Here is a 16,849-nt window from a genome sequence, read left to right as displayed (position 1 = left end):
TTTTTCATGAAGCAAATTTACTGTCCATTTACTGACTAGGTGAAGGATGCCAGGGTGCGTCTTTGAACCCCTAAATATATCAGCACACCCTTTGAGGTGCACCTCAAGGTTGGGTTCCCTCTTCCTGCTGTTTACCTCTTCCTGTTCCTTTCCTCTGTTTGAAGATTTCATAATTCCTCTTTAGTATTCAGTTCAGACTGGTGAGAGGAGATCTACTGTGAACCATACAATACTTAATTTACATGTAAACAGACAGATAAATAAACATTTCTTGCATGAAAGAAGACCTTTTTTCACTTTGCTGGTGACCAGTCCCTAGACACAGACCTTAAGAACATAATTTTCAATATATAGACATAACTCCTTACACAACATCCATACACTTGTTTTGCAGTGATATTGATGCCCACTATGACACAAGCTTTCATTTGAGACTTCACAGGACACTCTTTTGAGAACTAGAATGTAAATACCAGGCCCTGGGGATTACGGTAACCCTTATGTACCTCTTGTGCCCTTTGCCAGTTGGCATCAAGAGATATGTGGGTAACGTATATGTAATAGTGTGTGCATGTATCGCAATAAATACTACAATTCTAGGATATGTTGTACCATTCCTATACTTGTACCAAGGTAAACTCAAAGTAGGCCAAGATTTTTAAAATTGGGAGCCTAACATTAGGTATTAAATCTGTATTTAGGCACCTAAATAAGCAGCCACATTTTCAAGTATTGAGCACCCAGAAGCACTTTTGAAATCAATTGAAGCATCAGGTACTAAACACCTCTGAAAATCAGGCTGAATTCATTTAGGAACCCAAATGTGGATTTAGGAGCCGAACATTAACCACCCATCATAAAAAATCTTGCCCCCAGGACCTTATACTTACCTTGATTCATGCCCATGCCGCTGTTGGGATCAATGGCACCTGTACATATGGAGCAAACATTTAGAATTAATCTTTACTCTTGCTCCCAATCATTATCTTTCCCTTCTCAGGCACAGGGACAGTATAATATTCATTAATAGTTAATTGTGCATGAACGGACCTTCTACAGAGAGACTCAAAGCACAGGCGAGGGTTAACACGATCCTTTTATAGGCAGGATCAATGGGCAACAGTTGAAGAAAACTCTGTGGGGGGAAAAAACCTGAATGAATTTCAGAGGCAGAAGTCCAGCTGCAGCACTACTTTTTCCCTGTCAGTTGCAGTAGTAGCCTCTTTGTTCTCTCAATTCAGATGAACAAAGCCATTGTGTACATCGAAGAAATGGACAGCATTGCAGATGTGACTTTCCCAACTGTGCCCCAGCTTCTGTGTATCGCTTCTGGTGTACGATGACACTTCTAAAAGCAAAGAGAACCCACATCCTCCTACTGGTTACCCTATTGTGTGTGTAACGGTATGAACTGTTCCTGCATGGTTTTGTCTAAACGATACTACTTACTAATGGTCTAAAAGGCATTTGGTGCTTTTCAGGCTGCAAACAGAGAAAAAAACTCCTGGATAAGAACTACAAGTAGCAGCCAGTTACTGTGTGCTACTGTTAGACCTGAGTGAGCTTGGGAAGGCCTGGCAATCATAGCCATGATTTAAAAAAAAACAAAAAAACTCCAAGGGTGCACATGCTTGTTTAGTAAATTCTACAATAATGGCTCTGACATTGTAGTAATTTACATTTTTTGTACAGTGTAGTGGTTTGAATGAATGCTATAGAGTACTATAGTATTTTTTTATAAGGGCAATCCTAGGAAGAACTTGCAGGCCATATAAAATTAGTTACCTATGCAGTTGAATCAAGCCTCCAGTGAACTTTCTGCTCTCTTAAGGTTGCCTGCCAACAGGGTAACAGCAGTGTAGCTATATTGTTATACATAAAAATAATAATAATTAGTCCTTTCCATAGTGGTTTATGGTTCAAAGTGCGGTACAGACATTTATTTAGTATTCTGCACAATGCACCTGGGAAAAGGTGGGTAAGTAAAATCAGGGAAACTAAGATTGGAAGGTCTCACAGAACCAGGATTAGAGCTCAAAGCTTCATCATTCAGGCTCACAATCCCACTGTGAGTAGGTATGTAAAGGTGCGTCTACACTTACGGTGGTGTGTAGAGTACAGACACTGCGCACCCAGCTAGCGAAGGTATAAATAACAGTGTTGATAGTGAGGCATGGCTTAAGCAAGTAGAAGGTCCTTCATGCTTGAACTCCCACCCTTCACAACTCCCTACAGACCCAACCAGTGCCTCCCACATCTACACTGCTATTTTTAGCAAAGTATCCTATTGCTTCCCCCCTGGCCAGAACCTTTTCCTGTTGCTTCCATCTTTCTGGAGCCTTTCACTGTTGCATGTAGCTACATACCACAGTGACAAGTGTGGACACAGCCTGCCTTTCACTGTGGCGTGTAGTTACTCAGACCCTGCAGACCACGATAAGTATAGCTAAGGCATAAGTATCAGTCCCCTTATTTTACTGATTAGGAATGAAAATACAGAGAGATTAAGAGCAGAGTTTTCAAACCTGGGTGCCTAAAGCTAAGCACCCAACTCCATCTTTAGACACACAAGTAAGTGGCCTGATTTTCAGAGGTGCTGAGCACGTGTAGCTCCCATTACCTTCCAAGGTTGCGCAGCAAAGGGAGATGCAATTAACAAGTATATGATAAATTGAAGAGTTTTTCACACTTCCTCCTCTCTTAAATTTTGAAGTCCCAGACCTTTGCTCCTGTCTCAATTGAGTTGTGTGACAGAGCACTCTACCTGTAAAAAGAGGGTGCTAAGTACTGAAACTTTACCAGAAGAATGTTAGAACAGCAATTAATTGTTAGCTTTCCCAGAGCACACAGGCAACTAGAGATAAAGTTGTATATTTTGTGTGTCTGTTGACCTGCAGGCTTGTAATCCCAAGTATTCAGATTGTGACAAGATTGGAGGTCTCTGTGCTGCTGAAAACATAAATGATACTCTGACCCTGTACCGCTGGCTTGTCAGTGTTCTGAGTGGCAGCGACGGTGTCACCAGCCCCATGCAGGAAGTGCACTCCAACACCTTCTTTACCAACACCAAGTCCATCTCCCTGGACTCCATATACTTCCAGTCCGGATCAAGGGTCCAGTGTGCAGCACGGGCTGTCAGTGCCAATGGTGATGTGGGTCAGGAACTGCTAAGCACTATTTACACAGTAAACAGAGAAGACAGTATGTGGTAATGTGTTGAATGAAAGGCAGATGCCACATCAGCCCTGTAATGTCAGCATTTCGGGTCTACCCATAACTCAAGTGTGATTGACATTGGGGGCGGGAGTGGAATGGAGACAATGATTCATTTTGGCATCTCTTTCTAGTGAACCAAACAGCAGGATCACTCCTGAATGTGTCCTCTGCTTTTCACGTTATATGTATGTGCAGCAAATACGGATATTTCTATTTTAAACCTCAAAACAGCACAGTTACCGACAAGGAGTAGAGAGCAGTGAAGCCAGCTTAGAAGAAACAAAGGACCTCTGACCATGGGACCATTTAGATATCTACAGACCAGGGCTGGTTTAAACATAGGCACTGTCGGCCCATGCCCAGGGCCTCAGCTCCTGAAGAACTATGTGACTGATTAGATCAGAATCTCTGTTTTCTGTTTTTTAAAGCATGTAAGTTTCCCTGTCTGATGCATGGGAAGAAGAGCTTGAAAACACGGAAGTGTGTGTAACTGATGCAGTGAGGTCTGCCTGAGTCTGCAGAGAGCCAGGAACAATAGCTCTGATGGTGTGAACTGCCCCATACATCTCAGTGGGGTGTTATTTCCAAGACCCATTACTTTGAAGGGCTCTGTCAGCAATACCCCAGGGTAGAGGACTCTGTATGTCCTCACTGCAGGTAGGACTGAGCCTCCCTGCCCAATTTGACAGATTTGTATTAGCAGGCTCGTGCTAGCATTCTTATCATAGCAGAGTGGTCATTGCTGCACCAGCAGAGGCTCAGGCTAGACACCTGAGCTCAGACCCACCTGACCCTTTCCCCCCCTCCCCCCGTTTCAAGTTCAGGTGGCTAGCCCAAGCCTCCACCAGTGCAGCCATGTTCAGTAGCGGGAGTCTGTCTACTTGGGTTGAGAGGCTCACTTCCAGCTGCAGTGTATACTTACTCTGTGGCAGGTGGAGAAGAGAGGAGCAGGTTTGGACCACTCCCCCATGTGCCTAGATACCTCCTGGCTGCTGGGGTATACTGGGAGGCCCCGTTCCTGCCACCTTTCCTTCTCTGACAGTTTAGGGGATTGGAGGCCTTTGCTGCTGCATCTGCCTCTCTGGGAGGGAGACATCCTGCCACCACCACTCCAAGTGGACATGCATGGCTCCATCCCAAATGCCAGGGCTCCAACAGGGACAGGAGGGTAGAGCTGGAGCCACAAGGAACGCCACATTATGGTGTGCCGGGGCCCCTATTGTCTTAATCCAGCCCTGTTATAGACATGTAGAATGAGCTCTGACTTGCTTTCGTTTAGACAGTGTGTCACAATTTAACAGACTCTTCATGAGCTCTCCTTCCCCCCAGGTCTTTGTCAACCTCGGATCCCAGGAACAGTTGCAGCAGAACCTTTCTCAGCCAAGATTAGCTACATGGGTTCAGATGATCCTGATCACCCCATCCTGATCAAATTAACTGTTACAATGCCTTATATGGATGGTAAGCATGAAAAGGCCACAGAAATGATCAGATGCTGCCTTGGAGTTTCATCTCCAGCAGTCACAGATAAGTGGCAGTCATGAGCCACGTACCCACCTTATAACAAATTTTAGCATTGCTTCTGGCAAAGAGGGATTTTTCTTGAAAGAAACAGCACTGTAGGCTTTTGGTCAGAGAGGTGTTCCCCTGTGGTGGTACATTAGGTCTTGTCCACAGTATGGAACGTGCTTTGTTTAAATCTGTTTTCAAACCCTGTTACAGCCTAGTATGTTATCACATGGTTTACGTCTGAAAACTGAAACTGTTACAAAAATCTTGTTACACACAGGCTGTCTCTACACAGCAATAAAATACCTATGGCTGGCCTTTGTCAGCTGACTCTGGCTTGTGCAGCACAGGCTGCAGGACTATAAAATTGCAGTGTGGACATTTGGGCTCGGGCTGAACATTTACACTTCCATTTTATAACCCTGCAGCCCAAGCCCAAGCCTGCTGACTTGGGCCAGCCACAGGTATTTTTTTGCAGTGTAGACGTACCCACAGTGTGCTGGATTCTCCTCTCATTTACATTGGTGTAACTCCACTGAGCTCAACAGTATTGTTCCTGGCTTACAGCAAGGTGAGAGGAGAATCAACCTCATGTTTAGAAACCATGCTCTAGACTATCTGCAGAAGGTAGCTGCTGCAGTTTGGGCTAGCCTGAGTCTAAAAACCAGTGTGTTAGAACTCTGCTAGCAACTGCCTGGTTGGACTGATCGGGGGAAAATGTGGTTGACAGCCATCTTTGAACAAGAGAGTTGTTATGTGGTCTAGTAGAACCATGTGTGTTAAATGTTTTGTAGCACAGTTATTAGTAGCATGGTTCGAAGTATAGCCAAGGCCTTTACCTCTTACGTTTGCAGAACAGAGGTTTGCCATGGAAATTGCTTTCATTTGTTCACTGGACACCCTATCTAGACTGGTCTTTGTTAGGAAACTGAGCCCGTTGCTGAAAATGTTTTCCAGCAATAACGTAGGCATTAGCCTTCGCGAGACGACAAAATCATTTCCAATACTATTATAGGAAGCATAGTTGAGTTTCGGTAACACTCAGTGAAACTGTTCAAAATGTCTTTGTCTGCTATACATTCAGGCCTAAAACCTTTTCAGTGCCAGTACATGGTTGAAGCATTGCTGAAAAAACTATGATCAGCAATGTTTCAGTTTCCTAGTATGAACAAGGTTTCCATGCAATTCTCTGCATTATTGCCATACTGCTACAGTGGCAGGGACTGGGTACCTAGGCAGTTGCAGGGACATATGCATTTAACCCTTTAACAGTCAAAGCCAAATTTTTCTGAAATGTAAAGTTTGCTGTCAGCAATAGATTTTGTACTCAGGGTCACTGATAGACAAGAAATAGTGAGCCACCAAAAAAAGATAACCTGAAATAGGCACAGCTAATATACACAGCATACTTCACATGCTCATAGTCCATAGTGAAACTACTTCTGAAACAACATGGTTAATTCACGACATACATACGGTCTCCGTTCTCACAAACGTACAGAAGTATACATATGGCCTTATAGCTTCAGAATGTTCCCATGTAGCAGAAGGATGAAGTTTTCCCTAACCCATTTATGATGTCAGCATTGTCAGTACATTTGTAAGACGCTTAGAACATTTTACCAATCAGTCTCTTCAGCTGAGAATGCTAATTGGACTGTGTGCATTTTGTTTCAAGAATGTTGCCTGTCATATCAACTCATCCATTATCCAACTTTGAGCTGACTCTTAGCCCTGATGGCACTCGTGTGGGCAACAACAAGTGCTCCAACCTGCTGGATTATAATGAGATCCAGACCAAGCATGGCTTCATTACAGATGAAACCAAGAACCCTGAAGTGATTGGGGAAACCTCACCCTACCAGTACAGCAACTCTCTGCGATCTACTAAGACCTTGCGTTTCTACCGTAACCTCAACCTGGAGGCCTGCCTCTGGGAGTTCAACAGCTACTATGCTATGTCTGAACTGCTGACTGACTGCGGTGGCTCCATTGGCACAGATGGCCAGGTATGTGTCATTGCGGAAGCACTTGCCTCAGAGACAGAATGTTGAAGAACCAAGTCCAAGCAAGAAACATTTATTTTATAAGAAAAGCATTAGTCGCTATGCAGATCACTTGATACAACTTCTCACAAGAAAGGTTCAGCTGTTCTGGGCACAATTCCTTTAGAACCATTTAGAGACATTCAGAAGTCCCCAAAACCCATTCGGTTTCCTGTATTTCATTTTTTGATAAATAGCTTCTCCATCAGTTACTCCGCTCATTAAATTAGTCTCTTCACTAATGGCTAATCCAGTGAAGTGCTGAGTGCCCTTCTGAGGGCAACTTCTGCTGAAATACCACTGAGAAGAGACAGTGGGCCAGATCCTGGCTCCCAGTCTGGCTGCTTTGCACCAATTGGTTGGAAATTGCAAACTGGCACCTAGCTGGATAAATAATAGCATGTCCTGACACCTGGTGTAGAGAGTGTAGCCAGCTCACCTTGCACCCTTCTGATTTCTGGCTGCCTTTATAGTCCTTCCACCCATACTATACTGAGAGCAGCTCAGTTGGACTGGCAGATTTAGCCCAGTATAGCCATGGTGATTATTTTCCTAAGCACAAATCTCCTTTCTAGATTTTGTTTGAAGTAGTGTGAGGAGGAAATAAAGAGAGAGATGGAAAGTAGAAGAGCCACCTCACTCCTCTCTGACTTCCAATAGAATACTTCTCTTTCCTGGCTTAAATAAAAGCAGTGCTCTGTTCATTAGTAAACCCTGACAACTAACCTAACTAGGAAGTGAGACAAGATCTGGTTTTAAAACAACTGCTCCTTTATAAGAGTTTCTGTGCCATTTATTTTCTTTCCCCCACCATTTTACACACATTAACAAGCACTTTGAGAGCTATTGATGAAAAACAACACAAGAGCTGGGTAGTGGTATTATTTATTTTATTACTAGGTGGGAGCAGTACTGTTGGGCACTGTACCTCTGCATGCTGCCATGATTCATTTTTCAGTGTGGGTTTTACACATACACAGCCGTGCATGATTCCTGTTGGCTGCTGCTCCTAACCTGGGTGTGAATAAGCTTGTAGACTTCAGCTCTTTTTGTTGACCCAAAATATTTCTTCTTCCAAGTGTGTACACATGCACAATATCAGCCAAATTGTCTTTATTGCTACACTGATGCAAACAAAGGCAGAATTTGGCCCTGTCGATAATATATACCTAACGTATTGTCAGAAGCCTCATAACTCTGTGTGCTTGTTTGCTATGGAAAGCAAAGGCACCCCTTCAGCTGTTCCTAAATTGGGAGCTCTAATTATTGACAGAGTCACAGTGCTCAGTCATTTTAGCAATGACTGCACCTTGGTAGTGCTGCCAGACAGGTGACAAACATAGCCAGAGGCCTGGATGCTGGGGAATTAAAAAAACACCACGCACGCACACATCCACTTTCCTGAGAAAAACCAGCCATGATCCCAGACTGTATTATGTATGAGTTAATAGAATGTCCAGCCATGCCAGCAACTGTACCCAGTGGTGGTTTAGAAAAGGCCTTGATATAATTGAGTTCAATTATAATCAATCACCATAATGAAAAGTCCAATGAGACTAAAGCTTGCCCCCTACTCCAAAATGAAAAGTCCCCTGGCCACTCACAATGTCATTTAATATATGATACTAAGGTCCTCAGAGCATCTCTGGCTCTATATTCCCTGAATCAGGCCCTGATTACAACACATGGTTCATTCTCCTGTGCTGAGGTTCTTTGTTGTTACAAATGCTCCCAGCATCTTGGTTTCTGTCATAATAGTGTGTGTGTATGTATGTGTATATAGCTATAGACTCCACTCCAACCCCATCATGCATAAAACAGAGGAGAGACTCCAGACTGGAATTTTGCTTCAATATACTATAAAGACAGGTGCCATTTGCAAAACTGGGTTCTCGATCTATGTTCTGTTTTTCAATGCCCTAAAAGTATGTGGTTGTCAAATCTGTGTTTTGATGCAGCCAATCTCTAACACCATGTAACTTGTAATCAATTCTGAAAGAAACAAAATAAAAAGAAACAAAACTTTGCTAGTGCTAAGTGTGAGAAGACATCAGCTGTGTCAGTTTGAAAAGAAGCTTTGGTTAAGGAAGAGTTTAGTGCATTTCCAGAGCTTAGTTTCATTTCCAGTCTTGGGCTGAGGTGTACCAGAGTTCACTAGTGAAGGTGAGCTTGTGAATACTGATTCCATAATGGATATGTCTATGTATCCCAGAACAACTGTAGTGTTTGGAACAACTCTCAGGTCAATGCTAGCATGTCTTGTATCTTGTGAGAGCTGTGGCCAGAGCTGATGTGCTTCAGCCTGTGCCGTAACTCTCTTCCTTTGACATGCACTGGAAATCACTCACAATGGTGGAAAGTAGATTTGTAAACACACCGCGTAAAATGTGTGCAAGATCTGAAATGTAAGCAATGCAAATGGCAAAAAAAAAAAAAAAAAAAAGAGAGACATTTCCATACATTTGTCTAATTGAAGCTATAAAATGAATGAGGTGTTTTCTTATGGTTAGCAAAGTACAATGAAAGTTAGAATGAAAGTTTGGCAACTAACTTCTCAGCATTAGACACGAGTACAGTAACCTTCTGCCCCAATGGTTTTCAGGTGTTAAATCTGGTACAATCCTATGTCACACTGCGGGTGCCCCTCTATGTCTCCTACATCTTTCACTCTCTTGCTGCCATTGGTGGCTGGCAGCACTTTGACTTGCAGTCTGAACTGAGACTCACCTTTGTATATGATACCGCCATGCTGTGGAAAGATGGCATAGGCAGCTCACTGGAATCAGAGCTCCAAGGTCAGTTCTTGCTGCTTTCCTTCTTATTTTTAGACTGTCTCCCATCATGGCCCCCTTCCTTCCTGTGGAAGCATATGGCAGTTTGTGTGATTAATCAAGACACCTCCTGGCCTTGAGAATCAGACAAAAAGCAGCATCAAGGCCAATTCCCACTATTAAAATACCCAAGGAATAAGATTGTTTGTTTGTTTTTAATTCTATATTTTAAAAGTTTTCCCAAGCATATACCGCTTTAAATCTACCACAGAATGTGTAAAAACAATGGGCAGCCACATTTTAGAAATAGATAAGAGGCCATATTTAGGAGGGTAAACCCCTAGAGTGCTGGATGGATGTAGGTTTACAAAACAATGGACAAGCCCCTGCGTTAATGGAAATGGTTGAGTGCCAGCAAAAGAGGGATCCTACTGGAAATTGAGCCAGAAGCCTTTGTGTTAAAGCTTGAAGAAAAACTGATTGGATCTGAATCTACTCCCACTGCTACTTATTTTACACCAGTAATTCCATTTACTCAGTTGAGCTACCCCTGATTTATATCAATGTAACTCAGAATCTATCCCAGTGGAGCAGACCCTTGGTTCGATTAAAGTCAATTAGTCTGTCTGTCACAGTAAGGTTCTATAATGCAGGAGGGTTTAGATCACCCAGAGAGTGCCAAATCGTAGCAACCTATTTCATTTCTCCAAATACTGAAACTAGCGAAAAGCCTTTCTTTCAAAAAGGAAACGGAAAACCATTCTCAGTTAACACAGTGGCTTTTTTCTGTCTAGGTTCCCTCTACCCAACCAGCATGCAAATCAATGATGAAGGGAGATTGGTGGTGAATTTCAGGACTCAGATTCGGTTCTGAGGACAGCTTGGAATGTCTCACTCAGGTAAGTACCTGGTCTTTTCTCCTGGACTAGTATCTCCAACAGACATCAAGAGCACTGTCTGTTCCCAGCGGACGGGAGGTGTTTTATAACAAAGAGCATGTTTCAACCGATGGGGGGTGGAAAAGAAATTGAAACCATTCTTTTCAGGGATGGCAGAGATTCCTGTGTCATCTTGTTGCCTCTGTCACAGTGTGCTGATTGATGCTGATCCCTTCCAGGATATAACTCACCCTTTGCTTCTTCAGGTACTTCTCTGTCATCTATGGTGATGTCTGCTGACCATCCTGACCTCACCTTCACACTGAGTCTGTTACGAAGTGAACCAACCTTCCACCAGCCCGTGCAGCAGTGGACTTTGCTGTGAGTTCCCATTCAGAGTGGGAATTTGGGGAGACTGTTCCGATGAAAGCTGTCTCTGCATTGGGTTCTACAAAATCAGTCTGTCTGTTCACATAGATTTGATCAAGGATATAACAAAAATGATCATTTAATGCTTGCCAGCTTCCAGCTGCTTTACTTTTACATAATGAATGATCACAACTCCCTGGTGCGGTGTATAGATATTATCATCCCCAGTATACAGATGGGGGGTGGGAAAAGAAGAGTAAATGATTTGTCTAAGAGAAGACAGAGTTTAAGTGACTTGTCCAGAGGGAGTCATTGCCAGAGAAATCTGATGCTATGGTAATGGGAGTCATGTAAGTAAATAGGTACAATCATGGCCCTGATTCTACATTGTAATCTGTGCAGACAGGCTGTGTGGATTACAATGCAGGTCTGGGGCCTAGGGTTGGATTGGCTAAAACAGGAAAATTTATGAAAAGGAAGAAATTATAATAGCTTTTTCAATATGCAGGTCAGTTACACAGCTCAGACTAGAACTTTGGGTCTCCTGACTCCCAGTTCTGGCTCCTACTGATTGAACTATCCTGCTTCCCTGAGCAAAGTATTTACAATTGGGTGTCCTTGTGTACATACGACACTGTTAAGTAGGAAGATAACAGATAGAAGACCTATGCTTTTTAATATACATGCTGTTTAGATTGAAGGATTACAATGAAGGTAGTGGTAGTGCCCTGTAGTTTGAACTGAAGCACCGGTTGTTCAGAGACTATGGAGAAGTGTTTGCTTTCTAATATTATGCCTATTTTGTGTGTGTGTGTGTGTGTGTGTGCTAAGTATGAGACTATTCTGGTAACTACACTGTAAAATGTATCCCGTGTACTTCTGCACCTAACCAGGAATATACCCTTCCTATCATCTGTAACCTATGGGAACCAATCACCTTTGAAGTGAATATCAGGTTCCAACAGGTACAGCATTTTTATTTAAGGTTACCTATTTAAATGCCTTACTTGTCTTAGTGTATTCAAATTGCTGTAGAGCTGTGTTTGTCTGGTGTATCTTACACTGTACCATGACAATTAAACTAATATATTTCATTTGCTTCCTTCACAATTTATTATAGCCTATGGCTTAACTACTTCATCATTTTTACACCATGTTTATGAGAGCTGTTCATGGATATTAGAAATTGAGCAGACTGAAAATAAGATCATTTGTTTTCCTAACAGTTAGCATTAGAACCCCAGATTTTTTTAATGCTGAGACTCAGCTTAATTTTATGGAAATACACTGAGGTGACCCTGGCTGTAATGGAGTGGGAAATCAGGCCTGTACATTTGACACTTCATTCAGATTTTTCATGGACATGTGCTTGTTTAAATTTAGAATATTCCTGTGCTTATGAAAATAATTAAATGGTATGAATGAATATAGCATTCCATTAATTACCTCTGCTGTATTATAGGATGTCTTATGTGTACCAGATTCTCCTTTTCTGTTGAAAGGAGGAGCATCTAGGTAGCAGGGTAAGCAAGAGGATTGCATAACTGAGCACTTGTCTTCCCACTAATCTGCAGTGTGGCCGTAATTTTCAAACATCTTAAATTTAGTGTTGTAAATCCTTATATAGGCACCTAAATTAGTGCATGATTTTTAAAAATGCTACACACCCAACAGTACCTTTTGATTTCAATGGGAGTTGCAGAGTGCTCATCTTTTTAAAAATTAGGCCCCTAACATAGGTGCCTAAGGAAGAATTTTTATGCTTAATTTTAGGCACTCAGTTTTGAAAAATCTTTGTCAGTGTAAATAGGACTCTTATTATATGCTAATTAATTAAATGAAAAAAATGTACCAAATCAGCATTATGGCTCTAAGCAGACAAGGTCAAGAAACCAAACAATATGCCTTCCACAGTAGCATAGTCATTACTCATAGAGGTACATAGAGAAAGTTAAGACTTTGTACAATGATTTATGTGCTAAAGAAGGGGTTATGGTTGCGCTGTGAATAATTTTGAATTATTTCCAGACCTATGCAAATATGCACTATTAAGGTTATAGCAGTAGGGTTTGGCTTTTTTCCTGAAATAATAATTTAATACATGGAGGAACATAACTCAGGGGATTGGGTTGTGACACATGGAGATTAGGTCGTTAGTTTGAATATGACCAAAAGTCATTATTGATTGTTTGGCATATGTGAAATGAGTTGGTGTAATCAATCCAGCTTCACTGGTCATGTTCTGACTCCTAGAGTCGATGCCACCCGACCTGGTTCAACTGGTGGGAACCTTGACAGGCGTAGGAGAAGTGGGGTGGTAGCCCCAGAAGGAAGGAGTGGGGGCAAGGTGCACACTAGAGGAACATAGGCTGAAAGAGAGAGGTTTTAAAGCTACACAGATCTTTTTCACGACACATTATCAGCATAGGACCAGTGCCAGAACTCATACAGCTCTTAAATGATGATTTTATCCCATTTTATCCTGTACAGCAACCCTGCATGTATTAATTTTATGTTAGGATTTGAGATGTACAGAATACTGAGTGATCCTATTAACTGAACATCACAGAATCTGTAGTAAACACTGACCTTTGTAAAACTGTAGCTAGATTTCAGGGCTTTTTTGTTTTTTGTTTTTTTTTGCCACAGGTCAGTGACCCAGTAGCAGCTGAGTTCAGTCTTAATACCCAAATGTTACTGCTGTCGAAGAAAGAGCTCTGGATATCCAGCGGCTCCATGGGATTTGGGGAAGGAACAGATGTGGCATTTACTGAAGGTTAATACATCTTTTAGTAGCCCGCACCCCATTGTACTACATGTTGCTAATCTGCTATGGACACAGAAATAGAACTACTTTTAACAAAACTGAACATTTCTTTTACTCATTTCTATAACATCTATTACAGAGGCATCTGTCTGGTGGGTGTGGGATTTCTAAATGTTTATCAAAGGCTAAACAAAACAAATGATTCTTCCCTTGAATGTTATTAGACTGTAGCTCTGGTGTGAGCAAATTCAAAACAGATGGGACCTCTTAAGTGGAAAGATCCTACCACCAGAAAACTTCAGCTCACTCCTTCAAGTAACTGAGAGCCTCACCCAATCACCACCACACTGAATTGCAACCAGAAACAGGAAGCCAGTGCAAAGATTTAAGCACACGTTACCTACTTTCACATTGTGCACTGACTGGAGTTCTGGATGTGCTTCAGGGATTCATAATAAAGTTCAATTATGCCAACATTACAGCACAATTCATTATGTATGTAACTGGTCTCCAACACAAGACCTCCTTATGAAACCAAGATAGTCTGCTAGATCAGTCTGTTAGAGAGACTGGGGGTGGGATGGGAGGTAATATCTTGTATTGGACCATCTCTGTGTAAGCTCAAAAGCTTGTCTCTCTCCCCAATAGAAGTTGATCCAGTTCAAGATATTACCTCACTCTCCTTGTCTCTCTAATATCCTGGGATGGACTTGACTACACCAACACTGCATAGATCAGTAGTTTACGTGATCATAATAGCTATCATGTTGGATACCTTTTTATGTGGCTATGGGTTGCCCCCTAGTGAGAAGAAAAGTAAAAAAGCCTGCTTTCCCAGGAAACACTATTTACGGTGCAGTAACTAGTGCAGATTAGTAGCCAGTGTTAAATCAGTAATAAAGGTACTATATTTAACTACATGCATACAGGCAATTGAGACCTTAACATGATCATTTCTGGACTGCACAGCCATAGGTCTCATTGCATTGGTTTTATTATGATTTACCATTGTTTGTACAACATGAAATGAATCAGAGGGGTAGCCAGGTTAGTCTGGATCTGTAAAAGCGGCAGAGTTCTGTGGCACCTTATAGACTAACGTACGTATTGGAGCATGTGCTTTCATGGGTGAATACCCACTTCAGTGGATGCATGTATGAAATGGATTACTTCCTGTGTGGTTACCAAGTGTTTAATTTGCTTTATTAGGGTCTGAAATTTATGGCCTAGTGATGGTTGACCCTTTTCAGAATTTAGGAGACTCTTTCACCTGTAACATTGAGAAGGTGTTTCTCTGCACTGAGGCTGATGGATATGTGCCCAAATACAGTCCGGGGAATACGGATGCCTGGCTGACTCACCTAGCCTATTGAACAGATTCAAAATCCTGATATGTAAATGGTTAGTTCACACAGAGTACTATTTTCAGGCTTTATTTCTAAATTATTCTGGCAATGTTTTATTCACTCCCCCAGGATAAAGCTCAACCTGAGACCCAGGCAGAAGTGTTTGGAAATGTGAAGTTTCATGCTAAATTAGCTATTGATCATGCAGATGCTTTTCCTTTAGGAAAGCAGCCTGGTTCAGATGGTTTCAGCCTGTCATCCTCTCCTCTCTTCCAGGTAAGTTCTCAAGTATTTATGTTGTACAAAAAGCTACTCACGGGAAAAGGGTATTATCTCCACTTTATCATCATGGACTACATTGGTGCTTCCTCTCCCTCCTCATAAGCACTTTTCAATATTTTGCTTGTATAAATTAGCTACAATTTTTTAAAATGGCTTTGTACCTTGAAAAGCATGAGATCTTCTTACTCAATGGATCAGCTCTCTGGGTGCGCTTAGTCATTTGTACTGCTTTTTACTACTGCTAGTCCAGTAGATTCAGCACAGGTAAGAGAGGGAGCTACATTTTGTTTGTTCTTGTGTATCATCAGCAGTGTCTGTGCTGAACCACAGTATAGACAATGGGGAGGGTGAATTCCAAGGCACACCAAAATGTTGTGCTGTAACTGACTTGTGTGGATGCTGTGGGAATAAAAAAGGTACCTGGTTCATATTAACATGGTCCTGTTGGAAGGAAGGCTGTATTAAAGTGAACTAAGTACCTCTGACTTCAATGTCCACACAGGCAGTTACAGCACAGTATTTTGGGGTGCTGTAGCATATTGGAGACAAGCCCTAAGTTTGAGCTATCTGGGTGCAAACTGGTAAAAGCAATGAGTGTGCATGGCAGAAATTAGAGCCAACAGTGTTACCAAGGTGGGAGGGCCAAGCTTAGTCTAGAGATGCTTTTATAGAGAAGTAAAATTTAAAGAACCTAGTTTGAGGGTATTAGCAAATGGAAAAAGTACTTTTACTTGAAAGCTATGCAGAGCCCTCTGGCTACAGATGTTGCAAGGTACTGGTTTTTATCATCTCCTTGTGATTTCAATTTATAGTAAAGAGGGTTTTTTGTTTTGTTCAAAGGTAGCAGCAGGATGAGTGGTACATTCATACAATTTAGATGGTTAGCATTCTCTCTTGACCTAACCGAGGCATAGGGAAGAGAAGCCTAGAGCATCACCAGGACCCTGAAGCGCAGTTGGAGAGCCAATCCTGATGGCCCCACCATCACGCAAGACATTGGAACAAAAAAAAACAAGGGCACAAATATTCAGCATATAGCCCTCTACCATTCCAGTAAAATCACCCAGAATGATCAGTTTCCAGCAGGTGAGCCCTATCAAAGGCCAGCATTATGCCTGTTCTGGGAGGGGCAGGTGAGCTGCTGCTGCTTCTGATAGGCAGTGTGGTAGTTGTCTCATTTCTGCTGAAGCAGAGGGGACAGCCCTCTCTTAGGAAACTATTTGTCACCTACTCCAGCAGCAGTAATGACAGTTCTGAAGTGTAGAGGGCTTCTCAAAGCTGAGTTCTAGTCTTCTAAGATATCATTTAATTGCAAAAGCAAACTCAGGTGTGTCTAGCTGCCTACTTTACACAGACATAGAATTGCCTGTTGTGGTTGGGTGTTACTACTAAAAAACAGAAGTGGCCCAGCAGGTGTGAATTACTGATCTAGAGTTGTAAAAGCAGCAAAGAATCCTGTGGCACCTTATAGACTAACAGACGTTTTGGAGCATGAGCTTTTGTGGGTGAATACCCACTTCCTCAGATGCATCTGAGGAAGTGGGTATTCACCCACGAAAGCTCATGCTCCAAAACGTCTGTTAGTCTATAAGGTGCCACAGGATTCTTTGCTGCTTTTACAGATCCAGACTAACACGGCTACCCCTCTGATACTTGATCTAGAGTT

General features: G+C 42.2%; 1 protein-coding gene across 1 annotated transcript in view; it reads left to right on the top strand.

Annotated features, from left to right (window-relative positions):
• The window catches only part of FREM3 (FRAS1 related extracellular matrix 3), a 71,507-nt gene extending 55,051 nt beyond the window's left edge, over positions 1-16,456 (top strand). The window contains 17 exon segments of the mRNA XM_050945492.1: positions 1,242-1,319; positions 1,321-1,404; positions 2,898-3,201; positions 4,546-4,681; positions 6,404-6,734; positions 9,373-9,565; positions 10,336-10,440; positions 10,686-10,800; positions 11,483-11,502; positions 11,626-11,753; positions 13,438-13,564; positions 14,765-14,887; positions 14,890-14,960; positions 15,031-15,189; positions 16,034-16,119; positions 16,121-16,287; positions 16,290-16,456. Coding sequence (XP_050801449.1) covers positions 1,242-1,319; positions 1,321-1,404; positions 2,898-3,201; positions 4,546-4,681; positions 6,404-6,734; positions 9,373-9,565; positions 10,336-10,440; positions 10,686-10,800; positions 11,483-11,502; positions 11,626-11,753; positions 13,438-13,564; positions 14,765-14,887; positions 14,890-14,960; positions 15,031-15,189; positions 16,034-16,119; positions 16,121-16,287; positions 16,290-16,447 — 2,385 coding nt within the window. The 3' untranslated portion in view covers positions 16,448-16,456.
• Positions 16,457-16,849: the final 393 nt, after the last annotated feature.

Source organism: Gopherus flavomarginatus, chromosome 3 (genome assembly GCF_025201925.1).
Source record: "Gopherus flavomarginatus isolate rGopFla2 chromosome 3, rGopFla2.mat.asm, whole genome shotgun sequence".
Classification (NCBI taxonomy): Eukaryota; Metazoa; Chordata; order Testudines; family Testudinidae; genus Gopherus; species Gopherus flavomarginatus.
The sequence above is the reverse complement of the archived record's forward strand: the minus strand, read 5'-3'. Positions and strand labels throughout refer to the sequence as shown.